This window comes from Cyprinodon variegatus, unplaced genomic scaffold (genome assembly GCF_000732505.1).
Source record: "Cyprinodon variegatus isolate N-32 unplaced genomic scaffold, C_variegatus-1.0 Scaffold1422, whole genome shotgun sequence".
Classification (NCBI taxonomy): domain Eukaryota; kingdom Metazoa; phylum Chordata; class Actinopteri; order Cyprinodontiformes; family Cyprinodontidae; genus Cyprinodon; species Cyprinodon variegatus.
In genome coordinates, this window is record NW_015151875.1 from 115,576 (window position 1) to 139,027 (window position 23,452).

At 37.9% G+C, this 23,452-nt stretch overlaps 2 protein-coding genes across 2 annotated transcripts; one reads left to right on the plus strand and one right to left on the minus strand.

Annotated features, from left to right (window-relative positions):
* Positions 1-1,282: 1,282 nt before the first annotated feature.
* On the minus strand, positions 1,283-11,639 carry sumo2 (small ubiquitin-like modifier 2). Its single transcript, XM_015402991.1, has 4 exons — positions 11,420-11,639; positions 9,636-9,767; positions 6,959-7,030; positions 1,283-2,026 (listed from the first exon to the last, which is right to left on the minus strand). Exons 1-4 carry the CDS (start codon positions 11,438-11,440, stop codon positions 1,964-1,966), a joined length of 288 nt encoding a protein of 95 aa, XP_015258477.1. The 5' UTR covers positions 11,441-11,639; the 3' UTR covers positions 1,283-1,963.
* Positions 11,640-12,143: 504 nt separating this feature from the next.
* Positions 12,144-23,452, plus strand: nup85 (nucleoporin 85kDa). The gene is made up of 19 exons (XM_015402977.1): positions 12,144-12,312; positions 12,928-13,018; positions 13,664-13,826; positions 13,956-14,026; positions 14,136-14,179; positions 15,339-15,408; positions 15,517-15,638; positions 15,730-15,864; positions 16,235-16,357; positions 16,545-16,676; positions 16,756-16,862; positions 16,969-17,052; positions 18,419-18,484; positions 20,112-20,263; positions 20,353-20,470; positions 20,806-20,906; positions 21,222-21,373; positions 22,956-23,057; positions 23,339-23,452. The coding sequence occupies exons 1-19, from the start codon at positions 12,280-12,282 to the stop codon at positions 23,435-23,437; spliced, it is 1,965 nt and encodes a 654-aa protein (XP_015258463.1). The 5' UTR covers positions 12,144-12,279; the 3' UTR covers positions 23,438-23,452.

Below are 23,452 nucleotides of genomic sequence, written 5' to 3' on the forward strand. Positions count from 1 at the left end.
TGTGGGTTTATAAAAGTGTTATCTGTTATTTGAAAAGCAAATATAATAAAAACTGCATTTAACTTTTAGGAAGTTCATTATAGAACAAATGTGCAGTATTAGAAGTGCAATCTGGGATTAACATTAACCCCAGCCGAAGAAAGAGCTTCCATTTCTCTCTAAGGAAGTCAGGATCACAATTTCTTAAATGTAGTTTTGTACAGTCACAGATGCATTTTAAATTTTCAATTCGAATACTAACGACATATATTAAATATATTCACTGATAAGAACTTGCCTCACCAGTGCAAAAGTGATCCTGCACTGGGGTCCACCTCTAATGGTGCAGGGTACTAGAAGTCATCTGTGCATGTAGAGGGCCCCTGCAGTAAGCAGCCAAGGCACAATAAAATATATGCATTTTGATGCTGTAGATGCTAAAATATACTTTCTACAACTATATTTTCAAGTTTTTAAGGCCAAAATTCAATAGTTTTGAATCTAGCTTTACATTTGAATTGCCAAAATTGCACTTAACTTTTATTCATCTACACTGTGATTCTCCAACTTAATTGCAGCCCTCACACAAGATTATTACCATCAATGGCTACTATTATTGAAGCTAAAAACAGTGTAATCTGTTCACTGTATAACTGTGGCAATTTATTATGGCAAAATTAGGCACTATGGCCCAGTTAAAGACTGAAAGTAAATCTGTTTTTAGTGCAAAAAATGGTTTTCAGTGAAAGAAATAGTACTTAGATTACGTTGCAAAATATATATCAAGGACATAATACCAGAAATACAATACCAAGAACATATATAACTGTCCCCAAGTTCTAGTTTCTGATCCATTGGTTAATGCGGAGCGCTCATTATGAGAGCCAGTGAAACTTAACATTTGATGAACTAATTACACTTTGTTACTTTAACAAGTGGTTTATTGCGTAAAGGCTCATATTAATTTTGTTTACTTTGCTTTTTTTCAGTTTTTTACGGCACTAGTGGCTCATTTTTTCAACAGTAGGCTGACAAAAAAAGGGGGTATGAGAGTGGGGGCGAGACATGCGGCTAAAGACCACAGGCCGGATTCGAACCCCTTCACACCCTTTTGTTTACTTTGCAAATGTCAAAAAGCACCACTAAAAGCACCCATTGTACTACAGGTTACAAATAATATAACCAGTAAGTCCAGTTGAAGTGTTTAAACAGCAATAAAGAAAGAAAGGAGGACAAAAATTGGCTGATCTGCAAGGATCTCGCATAAGTTTCATTCCTAGATCTGAAAATGTAAACAAGTAAACCTTTGGGGGAAAGAGAACAATAACTTTATTTTAACAGGCATTTGAATAAACAATACAGATGTATATTTAACCAAAACATCCTTTTAGCCTTCCCAAAGTATGAAGTGGTGAAGTAAAATGAGTACTCTTAACATCCAGTACAATATAAAAAGTATAGATTTGTTTTCCCTGATTACAGAGTTAAACAGCAACCAAGTCGTGTTCCCAAGATTGGATGTGCTGCTCACTAAATGACAGCCAGACCCAAAACATAACAGCTTAAGAAGAGATCTGCTAGACAATTATCAAGCCTAGCTTAACAGTAAATAACAAGATCAAAAAAACTTTCATTTTTATCTGCTCTCAATATTTTTCTGAGTCTGTGCAGAACGAACCTTCAATCTGGGAGGGAAACTTCTACAAATTTATCACAAAACAGCATGAAAAAAAAAAAACAAAACAAAAGAATGCAATGTGTTCAGGGTGTAATTTATGTACAAAGACAAAAACAGTAACAGGGGCATGAATAGAAATTCTTTACAGCAGTTTTTTTTTTTTTTTGTGAAGCACAGAAATTTAAAACCTCCTCTGTAAGAATTATGTTGAGACTGTTGGAGAAGTTGCCAATAGCCAGCCGCTGGGTGTTAACGGGCTGGGGAAGTCAGTCATGTTGGAATCAAAAAGACGGCAGCTGTGGTCGGTTAGATCAGACCCCCCGTCTGTTGTTGGAACACATCGATCGTATCCTCATCTTCCATTTCCAACTGCAAAGAAAAGCAGATAATGTTGTTACAGGAAAAAAAGTGTCCATACCCATCACCTCTATCCACAGGTTAGAATCAAAAACCTGTATTCTATACAGATTTGATGTAAAAGATAGCAGAACATAATCCTGCTAAAGGGGTTTGGTAATCTAAAAAGTGCGGCATGCATTTGATTTTAGAGCCCTGAGAAGGCATGGGATGGTTACCGGTTTTGCATTACACCACCATATTAAAAATCCTGGTTTCAGTCAAACTTTTTTGTAGTATAAGTATTCATTTATACATAAATCTCCTCAGAAAACATTTGTTGGCTCCCTTAGGTGCACCTGCAGCATCACCAGCCCTCCCCCCATGGCCCCCTGTAGCTGCTAGTTCTGCAGACTACATGTTAGCTGGAGAAGGGGAGCATTCTGAACCTGCAGTCACCCTGTCACGTATAAACTTTATACATAAATATGAAAGTGCACCACGAAGGGAAGTGAACCCTGCATTGGAGGGACACTTCTACAAGACACCTTAGATCTTAAACAGCTTCCACCGCTGACAATTAGAGCCAACTATGACTATGATATCATGAAAAGATCAGACCAGTTTAGCAAACTTTTCAAATATTTATTTATTTTTTATTAATAAATTTCAAAATAATGCAATGGCTTTAAAGTTATCATACCTCAGAAGTTCATACCAGCCCATACTTCCCCTACTGCAGCACTTTATATCGGTTTATTCTTATAATTAAGACTCCATTGGGTTTTCTTTGACTTGTTTGTGTGATAATGAAAGGGAGATCAATATAGATTTTTTTTTTCCATTCATACCATGCAATTTCATCAAAGTCATTTAAATCAATCCATGTTATGCTTCTTGTCAAAATAGTTAAAGTTCTTTTAGATTGGATGGAGAATATTAATGTACAGTGCCTAACCTTAAACCCTGATGTTTACTTGGATTTGGGTCCAACATGTCTGAACCCTTCTACTGTTGCTCTAAACTGAAACATCATTCATATTCCAGTTGTAAGGTTGGCTGTCACTACCTGATCCATCCCATCAGCTCATTTGTCCATGAGCAACCAGATATACATCTAGGTTTCTATAATCAATGTAATTCTGGTACTAAAATGACTTATTTTTTATCCTAAAATCATTAAAGAATGTAAATACAAACCATTTTGATGCTTTTTACGTTTTCTCCATTAAACTGCTTATCTGACGTCATATTTGGACATGCTCAGAATAGTCCGGCAAGATACAATTAAACCATGTTTATCTTCTTTAAGTTGTTTCTTTCTTTAGGTTACGCACTTTATACCATAATGTTAACAGGAAGGGAAAACATAAAACTCAAAAAGACTCAATTTATGTTTAACTCCAAAGCCGTAAAAGTTGCCTTCTGGAAGTAGCATAGGATCCCATTTCTGGAATAAAGTGGGCACAGGTGAGTTATAGAACAGAAAGGATTTAAATGCATTGATTTTCTCAGAAAATACAATATTAACGTTTGACATGTTATACTTTAGTATGCTTATTATATTTGGGGAGGAAAAAACATAATTTAGGTCTTTTTTATAAAATAAAATCGAGGGCAACCTGGACGTATATCTGGTTGCACAAACGAGCTGATGGCACGGATCGGGTAGTGACATGGGCCTCTGCTGCATTTTAAAGATTATTTGGAGTCTGTAACAGATCTTCCACAATTACCTATTTTTTTTTATTTTTATCCCATTAACTGTGACTAGTCTCCACTATTATCCATCCCTCTAAGGGAAACTTCCATTAAGGTCAGATTTGTGAGGTTTGTGTCAAAAAGCCTTCCCAATGACATGTTCTTCCATCTGTGCTGTAAAATGGTTCCTATATTTTTGTAAATGTTAAACATTATTTTAATGCAAAGATATGTGTCTAAGACAAAAAAAAAATATTAATCTCTTATCATTGCAGCTGCTCTTTTTGTTTGCTTCTTTGATTAATTCCCCCCTTGGCCAGCCTGTCAATACAACAGTTCTAAAACATGCTCTACGACAAACATCAAAAGGCAAAATCTAAATGTTAAAAGGTTGCAATTCTTTGGTAGTTGGGCTCAGGGCGACACTTTGCTCTATACAAAGTGAATTCTATGGTCTGCAGGCATCAAACAGAAATGCTGGCCACTGAAACGGCAAGCTGTATTTGCCTTTCTTGACAGCAGCAAAGGGAATGCAGACTTGCCTAGCCGTGTAGAACAATACAATAATGATTTGTGACGACCTCAACCACAAGCTGCTGTGAGTGTAACTGGCATCTGTCTGCAGAGACATATTTAACTCAGCGGCCCGACTGGGACTGAGAGTGGTGCATTGCCACTGCCAGAGGCGCTAAAGGCTTATAATGTCAGCGCCATGACCTGCATAGAGGCAGCGAGTGGCAGGTTGCTCCCCAATTACATGACTTATAATTGCATTTATAAAGATGGATCTATTGTCTATTTGAGAAACTTTAACCCCAGGGCTGAGATGACGAGTAAAGAAAAATAGTGGGGATGCACCAAGATGAAAATTCTTGGCCAAAACTGAAAACAAAAACATGAGGATACTAATGCCGAAAACCAAAACACTGAGAGAAGCTTAGTTGGCATTGGCTACAATGTCTACTAACGCTTTCAAATTAATTATATATATATATATATATATATATATATATATATATTTATTAGGGATGGGACGATTTATGAAAACCGTCCGAACCGTTCGGTTCGACTGTCTCGGTTCGGTCCGCGTGTGTTTCGTTCGTTTCATGCGCTGCTCCTATTTCTCATAGGCGAAGCGTTTACACTCCAGAGCAGAAGGTGGCGGTACTGCGACCAATGCCAACCGCCAGTAGTAAACAAGAAGAAGCGGCGAAGCAGCTTAGCCGGGTGTAGCAGAAAAAAATCAGTTGTTGTGGAGAATTGTGTGGGTATGGCGAGTGGGAAAGAACAGGAGTTGGAAGACGCGCCAGCAGCACTTTATAGGTCTGCTGTATGGGAGCGCTTTGCATTTAGAGTGACCTACGATGACGGCGGAAAGAAAGTTGTGGATAAAAGTGCAACAGTGTGCAAGCATTGTGCAACACGTTTTGTTTATGCTAACAGCAACATGACCAACATGTCATGCTAACCCCGAAATCCCTCATACTCCGTCAGCAACCACCGCTCTGCCCCGCTGCGCTCCAGACCGCCTGCTCAAAGCAAAGCCTACAGCCCCCACTGTGGCTCCCGTCCGCTCCCCTCTGAGTTCCTTGGAGATGGTAGAGAGCATGCGCGAGATGATTAAATTCAAAGCAGCAAAACCTACGGAAATGATCCAGGGTTTCCGCGGATCATTAAAAATAATTACAATAAATTATTTTTTGGGGGATTTTTTCATTAATTTCATAAATTTTTATGGGATTTCGGTGTAACAATCAACAAATACCGAATTGAAACGAACCGAAAACCGTGACAAAGAAACCTTGAATCGAACCGAACCATGGATTTTGTGAACCGTTCCACCCCTAATATATATATATATATATATATATATATATATATATATATATATATATATATATGTAAATGTTTATTTAATTTCCCTTTGAAAGGATTAATAAAGTTTTTTGAATTAATTTGAATTTATTAACCACTGGCAATGTCATGTCCTTTATCTTGGCAGAATATCTGTAAAACTTTCTTGCATTTCCAAACACGTCACCACAGACAGTGGCCATGTTTGGTAACAGCTTCCTTTTCTGTGTCGAATTCTTCTCATATTCACAATGTGGACGTTTGGATTTCTATGGCAATTTGTGCCACTGAGCACGCATTGAGACCTTTGTGCAGAGTTCAAACTCATGCACCCTCACTCAGAACCTGTCAGCCACGCACTCAATTACAAACTCTGCTCCACCACCTGAGCAATCTTACTTCAGTACTTTACTTCACACAGTCAACGTTTCTGCATATTGGCTGTACTGTTTGCTTGCAATCCTTTCCCCCCCGTGCTTGATGTGCTGTTTGTCGAGTCATCGCAAGTTTCATCCGTGTTGTTTTGGCGTTAAATTTCTATTGGCTGAAAACTGAAAATGCACTTTTCAGTGCATCCCAAGAAAATGACCTCTTAACGGAAAAAAGGGTAATGGATAAATGCATAATCACTCAGCACTTTTGAGTTAAAAATAAACTTGAAAACGATTAAAACAATAGAAGCAGATCTAGGTTTTACATTTAAATAAGCAAAAAAAGAAAAAAGAACTGACTTATGTAGTTCCAAAAGAGTGGCTTTGTTTTTTTTATTAATTAAAAGTCTTTTGGTTATTAAGAAATCCTTGGCCTTCTTACACCACGGCACTTCCTGGCTGGAAAAAAATTATTCATCCCTCACAATTTCAAGTACTATTTCTTATGTGTTGTTTCTTTTATATTCCGAATTATTAGATTTATTTTATCAGAACATTTGAAGAATAACAACGTGGATATCTTGTCAACAATTCCCAATTCAAGCTCATGACAGAAGGCTCCTTTCTTTATTCAATAAGCCAACGATGATCAAATCCAAGGCCGCAGCAGTCAGTTATTTTAGTAATTGAATAATTCAGCAATTTTCATTTTCCAGTAAATCTTTAAAGAGATACTCTTACCAAATTACTGACCTAAAACAAGTCTTTGAACTTATAAACAAGCATTTTTAACTGCATTGTCAAATGGCGAAAAAAAAATAAAAAATACACAAACTTAAATGTGCTTAAAGGAGTTCTGGATAAGTAGGGTTTTCAAATGCAAAATGATTCCATTTTTACAGTATTTGCTTACTGCTCTACCTGGGTTACCTTTCAGCAAATGGCCCCTTGAAGAGTTTACATACGTATATAATTGAATTAAACAAATACTAAAGTAGCTTGCCCTATAGAAGTCATTCATGTCATCTTCCCGCCTTACCTGTGCTGGTGTGTCTGTCTCATTTATTGGCTGTCCGTCAAATCTGAACCGGATTTGCCTCATCGAAAGTCCCTGGGAAGACGTAAAACGCTTGTCATTCACAGTCACAATCCACATTAAAAACACTTATGCAACAACCTAAGTTTGCTAATAATAAGACAACAATCAAAGACCTAAAAGAGGAGGAATGTGTTTGTTTGATGGCCTTAAAACACACCAACATAGTCAATGTTTGTACAAAACCAAGACTTTCTGGGTGAATCTGCTTCAGTATCAAGGACTTTATTGCTCTACAGCAACAACCTCAGACTTCATTGTCCCTGAGCTTGGAAAGAAATTGGCAATGGAAGTCAAACATGCGAATCAGAACCAAAGCAGCATGAAAATCACTTTCTGAACCCATATAAAGATTTTAAAATTTAACGACAGTCTTGTGCACTGACACTCTAGTGCAATAAATGCTTAAGATTAAAATCTGATTTTGAAAATAACCACCTATCTATTATTCCACCAGTTGCCAGTCTGTTGCAGGGCAACATAGAGACACACAACCATACATACACACACACTTTCAGACACTTAGGGACTATCTAGATATACCATTCAACCTAACAGTCATGTTTTTGGACAGGAGGAGGGCAGAGAACCCAGAGAGAACCCTTGCATTCACAGGGAGAATTTGCAAACACCATGCAGAAAGACCCCGGGCAGGGATTCGAACCCAGAACCTTCTTGCTGTAAGGCAACAGTACTACAACCTGTGCCACCACATGGAGCAAATCTTCTTATGAGGAAAATCCAGTAAATGTATAGATTGTAGCAATGAGAAGTAGACATGTACAGTCTGGGATATCTCTTTTTCTTGTTATGTCTTACAAACATAATAAATGCTCTAGGTGTAACAACTGGAGCTCCTGTTGGTGCTGGTTAGAAGTTCCTTTGCAGCTGGAAGAAATGGACACTGCTGCCTGCTTTCACCCTCTGGAAGGAAAGTATTTCCAAATGTGTCATTTCCCTTTACCCCCATGGTGTATAAACCCCAGCACCTTAACTGCTTCTAAAAAAATCTGTGACGGAATGGGTCCCTCTCAGGAGCTCAGTGAGTCCCTGATTGGTACTGAAAGCAGAATGTGACGTGGCCCTTAGATTAGCCCAAGAACAGAACACAGAAAGCTTCATGGAATGTGATCCCATGGCCAAACAGCTGCATCCAAGCCTTACATCACAAAGACAACTTGTCCAGTGGTGTAAAATTGTATTTTTCAAACTGGCTCCTCCAGATCTACTCTCCTGGATGCTTCCGGTGTTTCCCTGATCCTCACATAATTGGTCATTAACATTTATGTCAGGTGCAGCCATTAGTGGTAAGTCATGAATACTGTTATTTGATGCAGGCTGGGGCGTCCAACGTTTAAAAACCATTGTGGTAAACCTCCTGGACTCTGGAGCGGAATAGATCTGGAGAGGAATAGATCTGCTTTCTGAAAATCCAGTAATGAGCCTGGATTCAGCTGCTAGCCAAAGAATGGTAGTTGTTTGTTTGCATCGTAAAGTCCCATAAAATCCTGAATTTTAACATTTCAAGCTGTATAGCAGCAAAAGCTGCCCAACATCAAATCCAGCCCGATGGGTAATGATTGTTCATTCATATGAATGCAGATGTGTAAGGTAGGGGAGTGGTGGCCTAGTGGTTAGAGCATTGCGCTTGGATCCCGGAGGTTCTGACTCCCACTCATTCACACAGCCTCAACTCTGGGTCCCTGAGAAAGACCCTTAACCCCAGACTGCTCCCTGGGCGCCGCACAGTGGCAGCCCACTGCTCCCCAATGGGATGGGTTAAGATGCGATAAAGGGATTTACATTTAAATGTGTTTGGTTAAATAGTGTGCATTGAAATATGATGAAAAAAACTGTTCATTTTTTTAGATTTAAACAAAGCTGGATGAGATAAAAACAATTTCATGGCTTTTATTCTCTACAGTTGACCTTAAGTGAGCTGCAGTGGATTAGACATTGTTCAGCTAAAATATGATGCCTGATTCATAACATAATGTCACAAATTTATTGTCAAGGGAAATCTTAATTACATCTTAATTAACTGAGTCACTAAGGTCACAATTTGAGCCAGAACCTTAACATCACAGTGAATAAATTCCTAGTGCTTTGTAAAAAGATAATAATTACAAAACAATTTCGCTTCTCAAACGAGAAAGACAAGTGCATAGTTTGGAGGTGCTGCTCTGAAATAAAAACAAGCTCCTTAGCTGGTCCTTTTAAAAAATGAATTCAGAAGCAGATTATCCTTAACGTTTGTTAGATGGTAAGAACTTTACTGTGCGAAAATGTTTCCACACAGGTTTACTTTATGACTAAAAGCTGCAACATACAGGGAAGGGTCCAAGTACAGTTACTGACATTAAGACAAAAAAATAGAAATCTAAAATAAATGGGTCAGATGTTCTAATACCTTCTGCTTTTCGTTTGAGTAATATCTCATGATCAAACCTTTTCTAGCATCCCGCACTACAAAATGAAGAATAAAGGTGTGTAGCATTTGTGTTGATATTGTAATCGGGTCGATAACAGTAAACAGCCTTTTTTAGTAAAATGGGAATAATCTTATGTTTGGGTGAGAACGACTGCAGGATTCCTTACATCTGAGAGGCTATTTGCCCACCTGTCTCTCGCAGTAAGCCTTCATGAGTTTGATGAGTGGCGTGTGTCTTTTGATCTTGAATTGCACCACAGATCCATCCTGTCCTGCTACCTTCAGGTTTATGTGTTCGTTGTTTTCCGTCTTGACGCCCTCCTGAGTGAAAAGGCACAAGATAAAAGAAGAGAGAGGTTGGGAATTAGAGTTAAGGGTCACTGTTTGCTAGGGAAGGTTATTCATTGGGATTTTCTGAGGCAGACTGAGTAAAAGTGGTGTCTAATTGTACAGCAGAAGGAAAATGTTAAGCATTTGTTTTCATGAAAATCTGAAAAGCCTGATGTTTATTTATACTCAGTCTCTAAAAGTTAATGCTGGGTAGAACATAATTTTTCTGCAGTTAAATCTGCAGCAGCCAGAGGTTTACATTTTGCCAGCCCTTCTAAGCCAAACAGCTTAAACTCTTTCTGATTGGATGGAAAGCACATTGTGGATCGCCTCTGAGCAGGACACAGCATCATGCTGCCACAACCATTCATGACCATTGCATAATGTGTTTTCCATGTGAGGCATTTTTTTAAATTTCACACTATCTTTTGAAACATGCTCTACAGGGAGTCCACAACTTTCTATATTGCTGCAACACCTAGTCCTGGTTTAAACTTTTCTGCAACTTAAGCTGACTGATCTGTTTCCTGGTCCGTAATCACAATTATCACTATATCAGCGTGGGAATACACAGATCTGCTTTGATGCAATACATGGAAAGTCATGGCATTTCAGACACAAAGCATTAAAACGCCAAGCTCCAATTAGGATGACTTTGATCACCCCTTATGGCAACAACTGATAAAGATCAGACAGTGCAAAAAATGTACATCTAAACAAGTCATGTTTTCCTGAAATAATTGCATTTTTTTCTTGAACTTTGCGACAGGAATAGAACAAATTACATTTAAAATAATTAAATACAAATATAATAGATAAAACTATTGCATTGTCTTATTTCAAGTGCATATTACCTAATAATCTTATTTAAAGAGTAAAAATGCTCATTCCATTTGCAAATCCCCTTATTTACATACTGAAATGAGGGGTAAATACACTTACTTACACAGTAATTTTTACTTAGTTCTTGATCATATTTTCAGTGTAGCAATCAGTTTATCATATATAAATCAATATCTTCGTCATGTCTTATGTTCTTCATCAAAATGCGCCCTTAACAGAACAGCTAAAATCACACAAAGAGGTATTATAACTGATTTATAAGAGTAATAGGTTATCACTTTCACCTTTTTATTTACAATGATGCTCCATTTTGCATTGCATATAAAAAAAAAATCACAACAAATGAGTTCAGTGAGCATTAAACAGTTTAATAGCTATGAATCATTTTTTAAACTAATTTAATCAGCAACCAAAAAAAGTACGAGGAAATAAGATTTAGTATTTGGATTTAAAAATCCCCAGGAATTGCTTTTGACTTATAAAGTTTGTGTAATAAAATGGAAAACAATGTTTTGCATCTTCATATTTCCATGTGATCAATTACACTAGTGTTTATACTATAACAGCTGCTTAACATTGAGAGAACAAGCAGAGAAAAACCGGGCTGCGCGCGTTCACATGCGCGCTCCCAAACCTTCCGGTCTATCAAAGTAGGTAAAGCAGATAGTTGCATTTCAGTATGCAACTTTCAAAACAATCATAACGGAAAATTCCGGATTATATCTTTGTTTTTAATCGTTTCATATCACACGACCTATAAAATGGATTAATATTATCGGTTAAACAGCACAAAGACTTACCTTTGGTTTCTCATCAGCCATGGTCACTCTTTTGGCGCTTCACTATGCTGCCACACAAAGAATACGGGTACGCGCACGTACTCGTGCCCGTCTAAATTATTCCGAACGACGTGCGCGGTCCTGTGTCAGTGCGCGTTCACCTCACGCTGCATTTACTGGCCAGGGGTTGTCACGAGGGATAGAAGCGCAGTCACGCACATGGGCGGGAGACTGATATGCGCGTTACAGAGGCCCCATTTCACGTGCACGCGCACACTGATGTTTTTTTTTTTTTTTTCTTCCCCCATTTGATGGTGTACTTTCTCAGTTTGTAGCCCTGATTTTCTACAAAACACACGTAATCCCACTGATGGTCTCGAATCTGTGTTGTAACTTTCAGTTCTGATCATCAGATGGCGTTATACACGTTTAGAGAAAAGCAACATGATGTTATTGGTGTTTGTACGTCATGTCCCAATGGCCATTTTGTTTCACCTTCTAAGCATAATAGAAATGATCAGCTAAAAGAAATATCCCTAAATTCCAGCTTCTACGGGGGGTTTAAAGGATTATTTTTCAGTAAAATACGTGAAGCTTTAAATTCTCCGCATACGAAGCTGATCCAGTATTTGGACATTTTTAATATGTGATTATCTACGCATCGGAGGAGGAAAAAAATAATAGCCATCCCTGAGGACACGGTCGGTAGGAAAATTCAGGCAATGAGAAGGGCAGCCCAGGCGCATGCGCACTAGCGGCTTCTTAACGGAAGACAGAGGCGCGTAAACGCTGGAAGTGAAAAGCACATGTGTTTCATAGCATGTTTATAGCTGAATTATTCGAAATTTAGCTACATATAGGATCTGTTGTACTGCTCCCTGATGGAGGAAGTGGATGTTGACCCGACAGTCACTGTAAGTTATCTTTGTAAGGTTCATTTTATTCATTCAATGCAGCCAGACTGAGTTTCACTGCTAACCATTTAGCTAAGTAACGATAATCTGTTTCAAATTCTCACAGTCATTGAATAAGAAGGCGTTTATACCCCGCAAAGACGGCCAACGTTTCTAATAGTAATAAACTGTGCTCCCTAACACACTGAAATTATGTATCTATCTATCATCTGTGTATCTATCATCTGTGTATCCATCTGTCATCTATGTATCTATCATCTATCTATCATCTATGTATCTATATATCTGTCATCTATGTATCCATCTATCTATCATCTATGTATCTATCATCTATGTATTTATCTATCATCTATGTATTTATCATCTATCTAAACTATCCATCCATCCATCTATCTATCTATCAACATGTTTAATATGTGATAGACTGATGCTGCCTGATTTAATTATTTTAGAAATAACATAAACCTGAGATCCATTGTCAAGTTTAATTTAAACTGTATTTGTTGTTTTTTTTGTTTTTGTTCGTACATTACTGGATACTCTTGGAACACGAACACTAAATCTAAAGAGTTGCTTGTTTGTTTTTCTATCATTTTGTATGTTGTTTCAATACAGAATATACCAGGAATCAGACATGGGAAGCATATGGGTTTTGCCTGGGGTCCTGGAGACATCCTTGTTTATGAGACACAATTTAAGCCATCGGGTATGTCTGCAAACTGCCTCTTACAAAGGCATTGTTATTATTATTATTTTATTGTAGATTTGATCACGTAACAACCAGAAAATGTTATATTTTATAGGATTTTTTGTGATAGACCAACTCAGTGTGAGAAAGATATAAAAGGTTTACAAATTCTAAAAGTATTGCTATTCCACATAGTACAATCCTTTTTTGCATCTACATCTGCAGGTTTTTGGAGATATGCATCTTTTCACATTTAAGGACTAATTTTTCTGCCTATTAATAAAAAAAAACTGCACACTCTCAGGTTGAATGGAGAGCTTCTGTCAACATTCATCAAAAGTTTTGCCAAAAAATTCTGAATTAGATCTAATGAGATTAGATTAGACCTCTAAATGCTGTCTGTATTGTCACAGAATTTGAGTTACACACATTGGATTACTCAGATTAGAGAGGGGCTGCGTAGAACTGTATGCCACATTTTTATTTTCTTCCTTAACAACTGAGCTCTGTTTTTGAGGTGGTCTGTCACATAACAGATGTATGTTAATGCTTCTACCTGAACACACTGTGAATAATAAAGGGTTGCTATAGTTTTCTGGGACTGTCCAGCCTTGCCTCTCTGGGGGTTGTGACTGTCTTGTTTGTCTTCCTTCCATATTCTAGGTTCCTTGCTGCCAGATGCAGGTGGGGCCTTCATCCACAAGGTCAGGAAAGATGAGGACATATACTCCCCGATTTTGCGCAAACTTTTCAATGAGTCGCATCACATCTTTGTTGGACTGCAGACGATCAAAGAGGACGTCCCCAGCAAGAGCAAAAGACACCAGTAAGTCCATTTGATCACATAACATTTTAGCTCCCCTTTGGCCAAATAAGTTATTTACATAAAATAATTTTTAGGCTGTGTCATTATTTTATTTTTTTAATCTGTAGCCTGTCTGTCACGTTTTTATAGATTTGTCAGCATCAGTAGAAACTATAGATCTGTGATTCGGGCTTGCATGGAAGAGCTCCAGCAAGTTGCAGGTAATTCCCCTGAAAAAGTGATTGAAATGCTTTTGAATTGTTTTATTGAGGTTAAAAAAAGTACATTTTTTTAAAAATTCCCTCATGTACATTTATGTGTTTTTTGTAGTTTCCACGAGGGATACCGAAATGGCCACACAATACGGAAATCAGGCATGTATCAGCTACTTTAGATATACTGGGTTTATTAGAGTGTTTTATTGTCGTCTATTAAAATGTAGATTTTTCTTGTTTCAATCCTCTCAGTGTAATGACCTCGTTCACACTTTTTACTTTCCCCTTTAACACAACAAGAAACAAATCAGAGTTTAATTTTTGGTTTGGATCGTATTTTGTTAACTAAAAGTAAAAAAAACACTAAAATAGTAGGGTTCTAAATGACATAGTGAACCAACTTTTATTATTAATCAGCTTGTTAATCCAAACAAAGTTGTGTATGTATTAGGGCTGAACTTTTTTTTTTTTTTTTTAAACTATTTTTAACCAAAGTTACGATTTTTAATTTCATTTGCACTAACCCCAAGCTTGCAGCTGTTTCACCTCCAGGCTTTTGGTTTTTGAAAGCTTGCTTGCCCAGAGTCCATTGTTATATAGCTTTAATTCCATTCATGGATCTACGTGCTAGCTGCAGCTCTCTCTACCTTTCTGTGTGAAAACAAATCCATTTCAAGTGTTTAATCACCACCTAAAGGGCTGGAGGATGAAATTTTGTGTCCTACTCTTGTTAAATATCGTGTGAATAAAAATCAGTGTCTCTGCAATTTGGAAATTGCATGGTGTCACTTTGCAATTATTTTGCAAAAGCAATTAATTGCCCGGCCTTAGTATGTATGGAAAAAGAGCTTCCTGTATTAATGAAGTATTCTCTGGCAGTTAAATGTGGAAGAACTAATCTAGGTCATCCTTTGGAACAATTTTCAGATACCTGATGCTACTAAATCATTACTACGTCTAATTAAATATAAGTCAATGTAGAGTGGGGATGTATTCAGCTTTTGTTTATTATAGAAGTGATTTTTCAATACGTCTCTTTCATAGACATAGAGGTAGTCCTATTTATAGTCATGGGTGTGGGAGGTAATGTGTGACCTTAGTGCAGGAGCTGAAAAGGTAAATTTCTGGAAGTATTTTGCAGATAGAAAAGAGATATCCTAGCTGTAAGAAAGCAGGAAAACTTAAATTTGAATTGTTTTGTTTGAATAGGAGGGTAAAAGGCTTCGATTAATATGATTTGCCTTATTATTATGACAAAAAGTGTCAGAAAATGATCATTGTTCTGACCTTTTCCAACTCTTTGCCTGTCTTGTCACAGGTTTCTATTCTTTTGGCCATAGAGCTGATCTGGAACCTGTGTGAAGTGCTTTTCATTGAAGCTGCCCCTGGTAAATCTATTTTATTTTATTTTTATTTTGATCCAGTTTCCTTCTTTTTGAAGATCTCCCACTTTTTCTTTTGTGAAATGAAAGCGAACATTGTTTTGATTTTCCCAGCTGGCACTCTCTTGCTTCACCTTCTGGACTGGGTGAGGTTACACAGGGCTGATGTGGAGGAGAAGGCAAAGGACGTGCTGCAGAGCGACAGCCCTGCAGAGCACCACAACTACTGGGATGTGGTAGGTCCTGAATAGGTTCTAGTAGTACTGATGTTCATGATCCGTACAAGGCAGTGGCAGATCTCAATTGTTGTGTGTTTGGTGTTTGCAGGTGGTGAGTTACGTCCTGCAGGGCAGATTGGAGGAAGCCAGACAGATGCTGGGGAAACAGGCCAGCCTACAGCCAGCCTCCAGGGACATTTATAAGCTAATGGACGGCTTACTCAGCAAGATGCCCTTTTTCAATGTTAGTATACTATGAAGTATGCTTTATTGCTTATGGTTAATGAATGAAATTATATGATACTGGAAAAAGTACTGGTTTTCAGTTTGGATGCCTTTCACGATCACAAGAATTTATTTTTGTTATGATGTATAATGATTTCTGACCTAAAAAAAATTACTTTCCAGAGTGAGAACCAGCAAAGCTTTATATGCAGAGCTTCTTACACCCAAATAAATGCTTTGTTTCCAACCTACTGCATTAAAATGAGCCTTATTAAAAGGGTGCACAGAATTTAGAAAACATTTAATTGCTATTTCTTTCCGTCTTCTGTCGTTGGATGAAAATGTCTTTGCATGAACCAGCTGATAGCGTTCCTGTCTTCATTTTCTAGCCTGCTGGCACTCAGACACTAACAGAGTTTGATGTGAAGTGGAAGAACTGGCATGAAGAGGTGGACCGCTGCCTGAGCGATAATTCCTTTGCGAGCAACGGCCATCTTGAGCTCATCTGTAAGGTCAGAGACCCTCTGATTGATTATCATCTATGTTTGGTCCTGTTTTTGTAGTAATTATGTTTATTTGGAGGGTTTGAAAACATTATAAACACTTGTTTATACTAACGTTTTTTTTTTTATATATAATCCATCATGATTTGAGCTTTTTACGACATTTTCAGTCTTTGTTGGTTTGTTGCTTTTCTAGATCCTTGTGGGCGATGAAGACACTCTGCTAGAGCAGAAGGAGTTGCTCGGTACCTGGTATCACTTCCTCGTCACTCGACTGCTCTACTGCCACCCTACAGTGAAACCAATCGAGTTACATTACTACGCACAGGTAAACGCCACTCTATGCAGTGTTGTACCGCCTCTTACTGCTACAGCGTGGCTTTACTCTTCTTCTCTTTGCATTGCAGTCATGCCTCACAATGTTCTTGGACTCGAGGAGCGTCCAGGAGCCTTTGGACAGCATCTTACTGGCTGCCTTTGAGTTTGACATTTATCTGGTGATCAAAGACTGCAGGTAGGATAGTAGAACGATGTTGTGTTGATCTCCAGAGATAAGCAAAAATATTTATTATTAAAAATATTTCTTTAACATCTTTTAATTTCCTTCTTTTTTTGCTCAGCATTGTTCTCAACAACTGGTGGTTTGTGGCTCATTTAACGGACCTGCTGGATCACTGCAAACTCCTCCACTCTCATAATTTAAAGTAAGGATCCGTTAGGTTGTAAAGTTGATTTGGAGATGACAGGATGGTGCAGATTAAAATGGCAATAAGTAAAAATTTATTGTAAAATGAACCAAAATCATTCTCATTTGTCACTCGGGATGAAAGTAACATTCCCTAAAAACACCTGTCCTTTCCACCAACAGCTTCTCTTCTTTTGAACCTAGAGGTACGGAGCAGATCTACTTTGGTGGATTGTGTAGTACATGTTTACTTCCTGGTTTTTGTAACCAATCATAGGAGAGTTCTCTTGGTTCCCAAAATGGAGAGCAGCATTTGGTAATTTATGAGAAGAGCAGCCTGCAAACATGGAAACCAGCAAGAAAGGCAGAAAAGAAACGGTCTCAACAATACCTAAGAAGACTTTGCATTATGGCTGAAATGTCTTTACTTGCCTTTTTGAACGTATGCCTCTATTGACTGCTGAAAAATAGTAAAATCTGGTATCTTTCTTAAAGCTACAGTGTGTAATAATTACAGGGATATACAGTCAGAAATGTAATATATTATACATAACTATGTTATTTATCATCTACGAGCTCAGCCTTTTAACCTTAATATTTGCGTTGCCTTAGAATTCGTTATTTATAATTACATAGGAGCGGGTCTCGCAGCCATGGAGGCAGACATCTTTGCGCTACGGCAGCGCAGAGCCAACAAACTAGTGATTGCGAGATCGCCCATTACGCTCGAAAGTAACTACGGCAAGTTGAGAGAGATGAACTGAGACGTTACTGAACACACAGACTAATGAAATACTATCTGTAAAATTATCTATGTAAACAAACCTCATCACTTGAGAAGGTAGGTGATGCGGACGTCGTGGAAGACATTTTGTCCCGTAACGCTCGCCGTACTGTTGGGGGGGAGAAGCGGTGGGGGGGAGATGTTCATGTTGCTGCAGTCTGCAGTCTGACCGCTAGATGTCGCTGAAAAGTACACACTGTAGCTTTAAAGCACATTTTAAAAAGAGGTATTCCTTGGAAAACAGACATATAATTTCACTCTTGTTGCCCACTTCTAACGGAGGGAGGTATCTTATTTGGGCTCCAACTTGAATAGATTCTTCCAGAAAAAGATGTCTTTTCCAACACTTCCTCGTTAAGATCTTAGCTAAAAAGTAGGAAATACTGCTACTGCTGCTACAGGGTTGTTTCAGTGAGGCATTTATGGTCATAATTTTCTCAGGGTCACGGTTTGCTATCTTTCTGAGAAGAAAAAGCCAGAATATCCAGTAATTTACATCGGAATTTATTCTGGATTACCTCTAACTCTGCTTTATGGAATGTGGTCTAGGTGCCATTTTTACACAAAGCTCTAATATTAAGGTGTTTCTGTTTGTGTTCAGCTTTGGATCCAACATGAGAGAGTTCCTCCTGCGGGAGTACGCCTCGGGTTTATTCACTCATCACAGGTAGACTTAAATTCTTAAGGTTCACATGCTCCTTCCTTTCTTTTTCTCTGTTTTCTCTCTTCCTCACCCTCATGCTAGGGGTGAGCGATGTATTTTTTTTATTTATTTATTCGTTTATTTGATAGGGACAAGTATGTTTCATGCATCATGTCACACACTACAACATTTTAGCTAAGGCTAATTCTCAATGCCTGTCCCCAGTTAGGCTTTTACACAAAACACAGTGACTGTACACAAGAAACAACAGAGCAAATTGCACATTAAAACATCACAGAAATAAACTCAGGTCAGTTAGATTATTAATGTTCACATGACTGACCTCTCAATAAAAAGTCTTTAAGTTTATGTTTAAAAAGGACCCAGTTTGACTCTCCCTTCAGTTCTCCATGTAATGTATTCCATGTTTTGGTGCCTTGTACAATTAAAGCTGATTGACAGAAAGAGGTTTTGCGTCTGTATCGAATATACTCCACAAATCTCAAGTTTTCCCACGCACAAAGTTAAAATGACTATCGCAGCCATCGAGTACAAATTTGCATAATGGCTTTAAACTGTCTGCATCTATTTCACTAAGTTTTATTTTTCCCACACACTTTGAATGCATCATAAACCCCTCGTCTAAACAGAAATATGGCAACAGCAGGTGTTTCAGCTTAGCAATATATGGCAGTTGTGTGGATTTCACGCCAAGGACGTCGAACAAAAGGTGGTAATATGTAAGATGTGCTGCAAAAGGTAGCAGTAGAAATTTATTGCTCCACCTAAAAGTAATTCGCTGCAAAATGAAGAATGTTGTCAACTCTGCTTGCCAGCAATGATGTTGGCGTTGCCGTTTGAAAAAGCGAAAGGAAAAAGTAGAGATGGAGGGAAATCACAGAAGCTATTTATTACGTTATTGAGATGTTTTTTAGAAGCTCTAATACCTGTGATGTGGTCTTGTTCAGAGGTTTTGCAGGTGTTCTCAATTTTACTACTTTGTGCTTCTTTACAATTCCTTGCACGTAAAAGTCAAAGCAAATAGTTTTGAAAGCACCAGTAATCCTCTATATTTTAGACAGTGTTTTCACTTTTGTGTTTGTAATTTGAGGTCAATTTCTTTTATTGTGCTTTTCTTTTTCTTTTTTTTATTATGCACAAAAGAGCCCTTTTTTATTTACATTTTATTTAGTATTGTCTTTTTTTCTTTGTTTCCTGTTTGATTGCTGGGATCTTGTTAAAGATTTATTACTGACACTGAAAGACATAATATGGAAGAATTATTAGTGAAAAGCTTTGAGCTGGTAAAAATAGGTGGTTTTGAATTTGAAACCAAATGTTTGAATGAGCAGTTTTATGCTGTCTTATTGTTTTTGAGGGTGATTTGAACATATCATGATATATATCGTGTATCGCGATATAGCCCAAATAATTTGTGATATAAGATTTTCTTCATATTGCCCAGCCCTAACTCATGTCCTTCCTTACTTCCCTCCTCACTCTTATGTCCTACCTTCCCTCCTTGCTTTTCTTCCTTTCTTAGTCTGCTTTTCCTTCCTTCCTTGCACCAATATTTATTTAGAATGTAATTAGAAGTTGTCGTTTTTTTTGTTTTTTGGATATTCTAAATGTCTTTCCTCCTGCTCTGCAGTCTCTGGCAGTGCGCTGTGGATTACTTTGACCACTGTCCAGAGTTGGGGCGAGCTTGCCTTGAGCTGCAGATCGAGCGTGTGCCTTTAGACACCGAACGCAAGGCGCTCAAAGTTCTCCGGATTTGTGAGGAGAGGCAGATGTCAGAGCAAGGTAAAAGCTTTCCTTTTCCCTTGTGTAACGTTATCAGGGGTTTGCAGTGCATTTTGCATTGAAACACTGCCTCCCTGTTTCTCTTTCAGTGCGGAGTATCTGTAAGATCATGGCCATGAGAGCTCTGAGGAACAACAGACTGGGCTCAGCTCTGTCCTGGAGCATCAGAGCCAAAGATGCTGCTTTTGCAACCCTCATTTCTGAGAGGTTATTAGTTTTCTCTGTTCACGTTGGGTTAACAGTGATCTCTTCATTTATGGGTTACAGCATCATTTAAAAGTATTCAGTCACATCACTACCACTGATTTCTCAGGGTAAGGATGCTGTGTTGTGGAAAACCATAAAAAAATCACACAACTGTAAAGAAAAGGAAAAACGGTGGAAGATTTTTATGTTTTATGAAACAAAACCTTCACATCTACAGTTATGTGACACTAAAGAGGTTCATTTCAACCAACTAGCTCAGGTTTCTGTTAAAGTTCCTTTGTAAAATTGACCAAAACAATAACAAATGAATGATTTTTTATTTTTATTTTTTTTAGGTTTCTACAGGATTATTGTGCCAAAGGGACTTTTTCTGACTTGGATCTGATTGACAATTTGGGACCAGCGATGCTCCTCAGTGACAGGCTGACTTTCCTTGGTATGAACACCCCTCCTCATCACACGGCGCCTCCCTTTAGACGCAGATGGGTCTTTCACAAGTTCAGTCTTCACTTCACACTGGGGAAAAAACATTCAGCATGTAGCTTCACTCACATTAGACTCAAAGAAACTGATCTAATCAGAGCTGCGCTGTGCTAAATGTAAAGCTGTAGCCTGACAGACTCTGCTTGGACCCAAACTTCTATAAAGATCAAGTTTTATCTAACATCTCACTTGTTTAGAAGTTGAACTCTCATTAAATGATTTTGCACAACAATGAGCTGCATGGATGTTGTTCTATTGCTTTCACTAGGAAAATACAGGGAGTTCCACAAACTGTACGGGGAGAAGCGTTACAAGGAGGCTGCAAAGCTGCTGCTCTCCCTCATGACGGCAAAGATCGCCCCCAGAAGCTTCTGGATGACGCTGCTGACGGACTCTCTACCGCTACTGGAACAGAACGAGGTCAGTCAACATCCTGGATGCCATTAAACCTTTAAACTGGGGATTAATGGTTAGAAATGCAAGGGGAAGGCTCTGTAGCGATGTGGTGTCTTTGTATTATAAGCTTTAGAAATACATTTTAGTCCTGCTTACAATTTTTTTATGTACTGAGGAATAAATTCTAGTGACTTTATTTGTTTATAGCAAACACTCGGTTTGCTATATAGCGGTATTTTTATTGAGTAATTATGTCTACTCTACTAATTCTTAGGGATGCACCGATCTGATATTTTTATTGGTATCGGTCCAGATAGAAGAAGAAAAACTAGATCAGTATCGTTGACAATTGACTCGATATAGGGGCTGATCTATTCATTCTAACTCTATGCTATGCTCTGCCGTCATGCGGCAGCGCAACAACAGAACATGGTCATATTAACTATAACACCACCAACTAAATGAAACACCTCCAGAAGTTTCATAACAAGGAACATGCTGAGATTACCGGACTCGGCAAACAAAAACGAAGCAGCGGGAAGCAGCTAACTTCTCGAAGCAAAGGAAGGAAGTAAAATTTTTCCATGTAGCAGTATACAGGCCAAAAAAAATCCCACAGATGATACTTGTAATAATTTATCATGTAATATAATATAATTTTTTTTATAATCTTTTTTTTTTACATGTTGACCAAGTCAGAGAACTTTTGGTTTAGGATTTTGCCCACAGTTGTTAAATGAATGAGTCATAACATTTATATTTGGGTTGGTTCCTATTTTGTTTTTGTTTTTTTAAGAAAAGGGAAGTCCAATCATATGCACAGAAGAATGGTCCCTTTTTTTCACACAATGAAACCATTTTTAAGCTAATAATTCAGTGCTGTTTTTGGTATCGGTATCGGCCGACATTACATTTCAAATATCGGTATCGTATTGGAGGTGAAAAAAGTGGATCGGTGCATCCCTGCTAATTCTGATATTATGTCACTCATAAATCTATCCAGTTAATATCCAAATGTAACTGCCAAATATGTACAGTGATGAAAGTTCAGCTTCTTTGTTTCTTCTGTGCTAAAATTTAGGTTGGTTTAAAAGACAGTTTTTCTGTCTAGCCACAACCTGTACTCACCTGAAAGCAGCAAGTGTAGCTGGGGGAAAAAAATTGTGATGGATGAGTTATGCTGCATCATAAATTTTCTCATTATTTGTATGTCTTGTCTGCCTTTGAGAGATTAAGCATCTCTGCTGCTATAAAATACGCAACAAATATTTGATTTGAAAGTCTAAACGGCAGAGCAAATGTATTTCAGCTGAGTTAAAGTTGCAGTCATGGCCCTTTAAACAGCAGTCAAGCAGTCCTTGGTGCATGCATTGCTTATGTTGATGTTGGAAAATGAATTGGTGCAGGAAGACACTCTGTCTTAATTAGAAACTCCACAGCTAAGAAGAAGTACAAAATCACTGAAATCACATTACAGCAGTTTTTTTTATTGCCATAATTAAAACTTTTAATGGATCAATTAACTCTAATTGGAGGTAATTTTTAGATGTATCTTGGGAAAAAAACATTTTTTTTTCTATTTCTAACCCTGTTTTCCTCTTTTCAGGTGATCTTCTCTGCAGATCAGACCTACGATTTGATGTATTGTTTAGAGGAACTGACGTCCTCACTGGACCCTGCAGCTCCTGGTGCAGATAGACCTATGCAGGTATTATTCTGCTTAAATGATCCATCTCTGAGTTTAAACTTTAATGTCAAAAGAAGAAGAAAGATCTCTATTTTTTTATAGCAAAAAGTTTGTAAGCTATAGATGCAAACTGCAGATAGATTCCCATTATTGTTTTTATATGAATATGTATAGGAGTTCCGACATCAAAGATGCAAATACTGGTCATAACGTGTTGAAAGTTTAAACTTAATTCTCCAATTGTTAAAGTGTCTAACAGGCTGATTCATACAAGTTTAATTTAAGCATATTTGTGTTTTCAGGAGGAAGACGTGGAGCAGACCAAAGTGGAGCTCCTCAGGCTCTCTCTGGCCAGGAATCTGTCTAAGGCTATCGTTAAAGAAGGAACCGTGGACACATGAGGGAGATTCGAGATT